Source organism: Palaemon carinicauda, chromosome 12 (genome assembly GCF_036898095.1).
Source record: "Palaemon carinicauda isolate YSFRI2023 chromosome 12, ASM3689809v2, whole genome shotgun sequence".
In the NCBI taxonomy this organism is placed as follows: domain Eukaryota; kingdom Metazoa; phylum Arthropoda; class Malacostraca; order Decapoda; family Palaemonidae; genus Palaemon; species Palaemon carinicauda.
Window position 1 is genome coordinate 70,732,421 of NC_090736.1, and position 10,000 is coordinate 70,742,420.

The following is a 10,000-nucleotide window of genomic DNA, read 5'->3' on the forward strand; positions in this document are numbered from 1 at the left end:
CCAGAATCACTCACCTGCAACCTACCGCAGACGGCTCTTCTCGTGAGGTGAACCTACTTCGTGCCCTTTGGATACGCCGTTTACCCGAGCCTGACCAAAGCCGACGCCCGTATGGACAGCCACTTCACGACCTTCAAAACCACCATCAACGAGGACACATATTCAACGTCAAGCGACGTGAATGCCATAGGACATACACGCCTACCCCGTGACGTGCCGAAGCGGCAATAAAGCCACCCATCGCCCACCACTCGCTCGCGCCACAACCAACGACTTCCACAGCCACTTGCTGCTCCCCATCGTCCGCAGTTTTGCCACTACCATTACAAATTTGGGGCAGCCGCAAAGAAATGTGCCAAGGATTGTCAGTGGCCAAAAAATATATAAGTAGGCCATCGCGCATGGCTGTGACCTCCCGTATTTGTAATCTTATCTTTTTACATGATGCAGTAACGGGCGCGTGATTTTGGTAGACACGGGTGCTTGTCATTCTCTTTTGCCAAGGGAACTATTCAGGAAAAGACGTAGTCTGTCTACGTCTGCTGACGTCCGCCTGGTAGCTTCCAACGGGTCTGTGATGCTCACCTACGGTTACGAGAACCTCACATTATCATTTGGAAATGGTAAATTTAATTGGAAATTTCTCGTTGCTGACGTCACATTGCCAATCCTCGGTGTGGAATTCCTCTCACATTTCCACCTTCTGGTTGATGTTGCCCACCGACGATTGGTCAACGCAGACTCGTACTTGTCGACACCTCTTCAACCCACCCCCTACAACCTTGCTCTCCACATCAGCGCACCCATGGATGCCTACGCCCACCTCCTCATGTCGTGCCTGGAAGTTGTCCGTCCAGAACTTTGCCAAACACCCATGGTTCCTCCCAAGCACGGTATTTATCACTATATCAAGACAACGGGACCCCCAGTCTTCGCAAAATTCAAACGTCTGGCTCTGGAACAATTGGCAGCCCCCAAACAGACGTTCGCCAATAGGGAGGAAATGGTCCTTTGCCAAAAGGCCTCCAGCCCAAGGTCGTCACCGTTACACATCGTTCTGAAGAGAGACGGCTCCCTCTGTCAGTGCGGGAATTACAGGCGCCTGAACTTAGAAACAGAACCGGATCACTAACCCCTCCCAAACATCGATGACGTGACCTCCTACCTGCACAAAGCAAAGGTTTTCTCTGCGCTCGACCTCCTGAAGGGGTATTATCAGGTGCCTATGAACACAGAAGACAACCCCAAGACCACCATCACCACTCTGTTTGGTACATACACCTTCAATTACTCCTGTTTTGGCCTTCATAATGCTGGGGCCACTTTTCAATGTCTCATGAATGGCATCTTAGTGGACCTCCCCTTCTGTGTATGTTATGTGGACGACATACTAGTGTTCTCTTCCTCAAAAGAAGAACACCTCTGTAGCCTACGCATCGTGCTCGACCGCCTACAACAAAATGGCCTTGTAGTCCGGTACGACAAGTGTACCTTTGGCGCCAATGAAGGAGTCCATCCCTCCCTGAGAAGGTAGCAGCCATTCAGAACTTCCCCACGCCATCGACTATCAAAGCTCTGCAGGAATTCTTGGGCATAATCAACTAATATAACCATTTTCTGCCAGCTATTGCCACCACTCTTGCTCCCCTCTACGCCTCCCACAAGGGCAAGCCAAAGGACCAGAAGTGGGCTCCCCTTCGAGAAGCAGCCTTCTGCAATGCAAAGAAGGCCCTATCAACCGCTGCGGCTCTCACTTTTCCTATCCCATATGTCCCTCTCCTTTTCTCCACCGATGCCAGAGACGTCTCTATTGGTGCAGTACTCGATCAGGTGTTCAACGGCTCGCCCCGCCCATTGGCCTTCTTCAGCAGAAAACTGTCTAAGGCAGAATCGGGTTATTCTACCTTCGATTGCGAATCGCTGGCGATGCACTTTGCTGTCAGTCACTTTCGCCATTTCATAAAAGGTACGCCTTTTGTCATTCAACAGACCACATGCCTCTGGTGCATGCCTTCACTCGACAGTCTGACGCCTGGTTCGCCCGTCAACGCCAACATCTCTCCGCCGTGGCTGAATACAATTGCACCCTTCAACACGTCCCTGGAAAAATGAATCCCGTTGCCGATGCCCTGTCAAGAAACACGTTGGCTGCTGTTCAACTGGGATTCTATTACAATGCCTTGGCTGAAGCCCAACGACAAGATCCAGAGTATCAACCATGTAGGACATCCTGCACATCCCTCCGTTCAGAAGACATCCCCTTCGAAGACTCTAACACCACCCTCCTCTGTGACGTCAGTACTGGTAGACCGCAACCTAGGATTCCTGCTCCCATGTCCCGACAGGTGTTTGCTTTCTTTCATGTCCTTTCACATCCATCGTGCCGTTCTACCGCACAGCTGCTGAAGACCAAGTTCATTTGGCGCGCCATTTCTGATGATGCTAAGGATTTGGTCCGCGCCTGTACTTCTTGCCAAACTTCCAAAGTACATCAACACACGGATTCAGGATTGGGCCACTTTCCTTAACCTCTGCGTCGTTTCGCCCACATTCACGTCGACGTTGTAAGCCCCATACCCACATCACAAGGACATCGTTACCTGTTTACCGTCATTGACCGCTCCACTCGTTGGCCTGAAGCCATTCCCTTGGAAACTGCAACGTTCACCTCATGTACATCTGCCCTACTCTCAGGAGAGATTGCCAGATTTAGTATCCCTGAGCATATTACTTCTGACAGGTGTATCACTTTCACCTCTCAATTGTGGACATCATTAGCGAATCTCCTGGGCATCACCCTACATCTGATAACTGCCTACAACCCTGCTGCCAATGGAATGGTTGAACGCTTTCATCACCCCCTCTAATCATAAATCATAAATGAAGCTACTCACAGGTCTGGTAATTGCTTGGACCTCGTATACACTGACTCCCCTGGCGTTATAACTAGTAAGTTTGGTTCTCAAGTCGGGACATCTGATCATGCCTTGATTTCATTATTAGTGAAGACTGAGCAGCCTATCCCTGATATATCATATTCTCGTAAAATTTATATGAAATCCCAAGCAGACTGGAATGGGATTTTACATGATCTTTGGTGCTTGAATTGGTCACAATTATATAATAGTGTAGATCCTGTTGTCCCTTTGAATGAGAATCTAGTCAACATAATTGATAGGCGTATCCCTTCTCGTGTGCTAAGGTACCGAGTGAAGGACAAACCGTGGTTCAATGATGATTGTAGACGTGCTTTTTTGGAGAAGCAGGAGGCCTATCAACTTTGGAAGGGTAACAGATCAAATTTGACCTGGAACAACTATACTCAGCTTCGAGCTTTTGCTCAGAGAGTTTATGCCTCAACTGAAAAGGAGTACAATTTAACCATAAAAGAAACACTTTCTGGTACAACTCAGGAACATAAATGGTGGTCTACCCTTAAATCTGCACTCTTTGGTGTAGATGCAACAGTTCCTCCTTTACTTAAACCAGATGGCTCAGTCACTCACTGTCCAAAGGAAAAGGCAACCCTTTTGGCTGATTTTTTTGACAGTAAACAGAGTAATGAAAAACTTGAACTTCCACATTCCTGTTTTCCTGAGGCTAAACTAACTAGTTTAGCTTTTCGATCTCGTGAGATTAAAGCTCTGTTGGTGGACCTTGATGCTTATGGAGGTGTATACCCAAATGGTATTTTTCCTTTGTTTTTTATAAAGACAGCAGATTTCTTAGCTCCAAAGTTATCTGTTATTTTGCGCAAGTTAGCAAGAAGAGAAGCTTTTAGCACTAGTTGGAGAATTGGTAATTTTACTCCTCTATGTAAATGTGTTTGTGGTGGCTCAAGTCCCACTGATTACCGCACAATTTCCATAACTCCCATATTATCTAAAGTTTTTGGACGTCTTCTGGCAAAACGTCTTAATAGGTTTGCTGATGGTAATCATCTATTCCCTAGTTTGCAATTTGGTTTTCGTAAAGGCCTTGGATCATATGATGCCCTTCTTACAATCTCTAATGCTGTACAGAAATCCCTTGATTGTGGTCGGGAAGTTCGTATGATTGGCCTTGATTTTAGTGCTGCCTTTGACCGTGTTAATCATGAGGCCCTTGTTTTCAAACTGAAACAGTTGGTAGTGGGTGGGTCGTTTCTTAGCATTATCATTGATTTTTTAAGTAATAGATCTCAACGAGTTGTTGTTGATGGGCACCATAGTGATTATAGGAATGTGATATCCGGTGTTCCACAGGGTAGTGTTCTTGGCCCATTACTTTTCATACTATATACACATGACATGTGGTTTGGCCTAGAAAACAAGCTTGTTGCATATGCAGATGATGCTACTATCTTTGCTTCAATTCCATCCCCTGAATGTAGATATAGGGTTGGTGAATCCCTTAATAGAGATTTAGCTAGAATTAGTGCATGGTGCAAATTATGTGGTATGAAGTTGAATCCTAACAAAACTCAAAGTATGATTGTAAGTAGGTCAAGGACGGTGGCTCCTCAACATCCGGATCTCAATATTGATAAGGTTTCTTTCAATATGTATGACACTTTCAAAATTTTAGGTGTGATTCTCGACAGTGAATTTACTTTTGAGAAACAAATAAGGTCTGTGTCTTCTTCAATTGCACAAAAAATAGGCTTATTAAGAAAGTCTTTCAAGATTTTCGGTGATCAATCTATTCTGTAGAAGTGTTTTAATTCTTTCATTCTACCTTGTTTTGAGTATTGTTCTCCTGTCTGGTGTTCAGTTGCTGATTCTCATCTTAATTTGTTGGACAGAAACTTACGGTCTATTGAATATCTTATTCCTGATCTAGATATTAATCTCTGGCACCGTCGTTCAATTAGTTCATTATGCATGTTGCATAAGATTTTTCATAACTCTGACCATCCTTTACAGTCAGATCTCCCTGGACAATTCTATCCTGTTCGTAATACTAGGCAGGCAGTGAATTCTAATAGCCAGGCCTTCTCCATCACGAGGCTCAATACTACGCAGTACTCTAGAAGTTTTATTCCAGCTGTGACCAAGTTGTGGAATGATCTTCCTAATCGGGTGGTTGAATCAGTAGAACTTCAAAAGTTCAAAGTTGGAGCAAATGCTTTTTTGTTGACCAGGCGGACATGAGTCTTTTTATAGTTTATTTATGACATATTTGTTTTTGATGTTGTTAATAGTTTATATATGACATGTCTGTTTTGACGTTGTTACTTATTTTAGAATAATTTATTGTTAATTTGTTCTCTTCATTTATTTATTTCCTTATTTCCTTTCCTCACTGGGCTATTTTTCCCTGTTGGAGCCCCTGGGCTTATAGCATCTTGCTTTTCCAACTAGGGTTGTAACTTGGATAGTAATAATGATAATAATAATAATAATAAAAAGCAGCTTGATGTCTCGCTACAAGGATTCCAACTGGTTTACTCAGCTTCCCTGGGTCCTCCTGAGACTAAGGACCACTCCTAAAGACGCCCTTGACGTCTCGGCAACTGAAATGGTGTATGGCGACCTGTTGGTCGTCCCTGCTGAAATTTTTCCTTCTGCAACCTCCTCCAACAATTTCCAGCTCATACGTCATATCGTGGGAAAATTTACTCCATGCCGCCAAACTTACAAGCCCCAAGCGAAGGATCACATACCGAGAGACTTGCACTCTGCAACGCACGTCTTCCTACGCAACGACTCTAGCAAGCAAAAGCTAACGCCCCCTTACACGGGACCTTTCCTTGTGTTCCGGTGCAGTCTGAAAGCATTCCTACTAAACATTCGTGGCAAAGAAGACTGGGTTTCCATTGATCGCCTAAAACCTGCTTATCTCCTGCCAGATGACCCGCCTATAGTTCGCCTCTCTAGATCAGGGGGCCCTATTTAATATGTACTGTATGACATTTTTTTGGGTGGGAGCCATGTACCAACAGTGTGTCACACGATCGTACATAGTAACGATATTTAATTTTTTGTATGTATTATGCTTGTATCTTTGCTCTCCTCTCGCACAGATAGGAACCTGAAATACCATGTCTGTTTTTCTCATTATTAACTGTTGATCGGTGAGCTTATCGGTTAAACATGAAATTGCCTGTTATGTTTTGTATGCCCTTTTTGCCTGGAGTCTCTGTATATATAAACGAATGTTCTCTAATAAAGTTTACTCAGTGGCTTTCCTCCTGCCTTTGAGTCACAACCCTCTCTCGGCCCGTCACAATACAAATTTGTAATGATAAGCTATATGTACCCAGTACGTATTACGATGTGCGAGCATACCCAAATACATAAATCCAATCTACACCGAGTATGACGAAGATCCAATATAACATATTTGTTCCTTGATAGAACATGCCTAAGAAGATCGCAGGTTAAATGAGACAATGTGTATGGAATACAAAGTTCCACACATAACGAGACACTTATGCAAGTATAAAGAAGAGAGGAAAACATACCTGATCCTAAAGTACAAAGCTTGTGGTAGGCTATTAGAAACTTCCCTGCCTCGCAATCTAGTAATTGGGAGTTCCAGGCCTGTTCAAGCCTGATAGTTTCTAGAGGTTTCTGTAACCTCACCATCCTTGTGACGTAAGGATGGAGTGTTAGAGAGAGTATATGTTTACATGCTGTGTCACCACCAGTCGTTCCCTGGCCCTCCTAGATCCTGACTTGGGATATTGACCTGTCCCTTGCCTCTGCCGATCGTGATCAATATTTAAACTGTAAAATAAAGTGCTGCCTTTTAAACACTCATTCAATGATTGAGTAAAAAATACAGAAATATGTGAACGTATAGTAATAAAAATAATGGATGTTGGGAAAAGTTTGCAGATGCTGAAGATACAAGGATTTAGGGGAAAAGATATGGGTGATTATGGTGAGCTTTGAGAGATAAAGTTAGTGAAGGATAAAGATAAGAAAAAAAAAAAAACTTCTGAGTTTGGTGTCAGGAGGCAATTTGACCTCGAAGTAGGAAATTTAATTCTTTTTCAAAAGCCTATTTATTTGGAGAGAGAGAGAGAGAGAGAGAGAGGAGAGAGAGAGAGAGAGAGAGAGAGAGAGAGAGAGAGAGAGAGAGAGAGAGAGGAGAGAGAGAGAGAGAGAGAGAGAACAAAAAACACATGCAGCCGTTTCCAGTCATTTGCAGGACAAAGGCACCAGACATGTCAATTTATGTTTGGGGTTTAGCCAGCTTTCATTAGATTCCAAGGCGGATATGTGATGGCGGGAGATTTTCGTCTGATTGTACACAGCAAACAATCCTAGTATGGGTGACCCTGACTGGTACAGCTTTGCTGATCATAGTGATACTCAAAACCTTTTCACCACGACAAGGTATCCCCACTTAGAAAGGGATGTTTATACACACACACGCACACACACACACACACACACACACACACACAATATATATATATATATATATATATATATATATATATATATATATATATATATATATATATATATATATATATCTATACATATATATATATATATATATATATATATATATATATATATATATATATATATATATATATATATATATATGTATATATATATATATATATATATATATATATATATATATATATATATATATATGTATAGATATATATATATATATATATATATATATATATATATATATATATATATATATATATATATATATATATATATTCCATATTGAATATTGCTACTATGTCACCTTACTTTAACAACATTAAAGAAGGGGAAAACAATAACATACTAAGCTTAATTTGTAAGTTTCATTTTCTTCCACGATATCTCTAACGACCTCGCCTGTTTATTTGTAACAGGATATGAAGCCTGACCTGACCCCGTGCTTCACCCTGCAGGACCTCAGACCTGAGCCAACAGTTAGACTAGACTCGATTACAACTGAAAAATTCCACCTTCACGAGATGGACAACATAGAGCACTTCAATGTGTCTCCAAGATTTACTCCAAGGAGAAACGTCCCTTCAAATAACGATGCTCCTTCTAATACGTCATCAGCAGCTGGACAACCTTCAGGTATGGTTAGATTACTGGGCAGTTTATAGGGAAATAAGATAACGACAGACGAAAGGACGTAAGATTGGATAAATCGGAGATGAAATTTCAAGATGTGTACTTGAGTTGTAAAAGTAAATCTACCTTTTAAAAGTTATGAATAATCGTATGAATTAACGAATTGCATATCTGTTAGTTAAGCCTAATAATAACTTCAAACTCTGTGATAACTTTAGGCTTGGCAACGTAAACTTAATCAAAATATATGAGTAGTCTTTGAACTCTGTAATGTAAAGATATCAATAATACCCATCAAGTGTAAGCATAGTAATATAAAAGAAAATCTACAATATTTGTTGGTCTTTATGCCAGTTGACATAAAGATAACTACAGTAATTGGTAAGTCTATAAATTTGGCATTGTAAAATAACTGGGATATCTATGAAATCCTTAAGCTTGGCAGTATGAAAATAACTACAAACTGATAAGCCTTTAAGCTCAATGACATGAATATGATTATGATAACTATTAAGTCTTTAGTTTAGTGATAGAATGATAACTACAATCTTAGCAAAGTATTTCAAGTCGTTAACAATAGTTTCGTTAACATGAAGATAAAAACAATATATGTCAAGTCCTAAAGGTCAGACACATAAATTCTATAATCTCTGTCAACTCTTAAAGCTCGGTAACATAAAAACTGTAATCTGTCAACTCTTAAATTTCGGTAACATAAATATTACAATCTCCGTCATGTTTTAAAACTTTGTAACATAAAAATCATAACCTCTGTCAAGTCTTAAAGCTCAGTTATATAAATACTAGTCTCCGTCAACTCTTGAAGCTCACTCACATAAATACCACAATTTCTGTCAAGTCTTAAAGCTCGGTAACATAAAAAACTACAATCTCTGTCAAGCCTTGAAGCTCAGTTACATAAATACTACAATCTCTGTCAAGTCTTGAAGCTCGGTAACATAAATACTACAATCTCTGTCAAGTCTTGAAATGCCGGTATTTTAAATAATACAATCAATGTCAAGTTTTAAAGCTTAGTGACATAAAAACTATAATTTCTGTCAAGTTTCAAAGCTTGGTAACATGAATAATACAATATCTGTTAAGTTTTAAAGCTTAGTTACATAAATACTACAATTTCTTTGAAGTCTTAAAGCTCAGTTGAATGCATACTATAATCTTTGCCAAGTCTTAAAACTCGGTAACAAAAATACTACAATATGTGTCAAGTCTTAAAGCTCAGTAACATAAAAACTATAATCTCTGTGAAGTCTTAAAGCTCAGTTTCATAAATAATACAATCTTTGTCGAGTCTTGAGGCTTGGTAACATAAATACTACAATCTTTGTCAAGTCTTAAAGCTTAGTAACATAAATACTATAATCTCTGTCAAACCTTAAAGGTCGGTAACATGAATACTACAATATATGTTAAGTCTTAAAGCTCAGCTACATAAATACTACAATCTCTGTCAATTCTTGAAGCGTGGTAACATAAAAACTACATTCTCTGTCAAGTATTAACGCTTTGTTACATAAATAATGCAATCTCTGTCAAGTCTCAAAGCTTGGTATCATAAATACTTCATTCTCTGTCAAGACTCAAAGCTCGGTAGCATAAATATTACAATCCATATATATAAAGCAATAGATGCCACATGAACTGAGTCTGCATACTCAAGCAATAATATAAAGAATTTGAACTACATAAATATACATAAATACATTCATCAATGAACGAATAAAAAAATAAAAGAAATTTATTTTTCATATCATTTTCAATGTTATTTTCTAAAAAAATATATACGCGTACATGGATATGAAAACGCCCTATATTATCTAGGCAAAAAAAAAAAATATTTATGAATAGAAATGTATGGAGACATGCATTGTATAAAACAGTAACAAATAAAATTGGTGTTATATATTTCAATCGCCCTGAGGGACTCTCTCTCTCTCTCTCTCTCTCTC

At 39.9% G+C, this 10,000-nt stretch overlaps 1 protein-coding gene across 3 annotated transcripts in view; it reads left to right on the forward strand.

Annotated features, from left to right (window-relative positions):
- The window catches only part of LOC137651263 (neuronal acetylcholine receptor subunit alpha-10-like), a 274,598-nt gene that overhangs the window by 256,254 nt on the left and 8,344 nt on the right, over window positions 1–10,000 (forward strand). For all 3 annotated transcript variants that reach the window (XM_068384518.1, XM_068384516.1, XM_068384517.1), the window contains one exon: window positions 7,817–8,033. In XM_068384518.1, coding sequence (XP_068240619.1) covers window positions 7,817–8,033 — 217 coding nt within the window. The remainder of the gene's footprint in view (window positions 1–7,816; window positions 8,034–10,000) is intronic.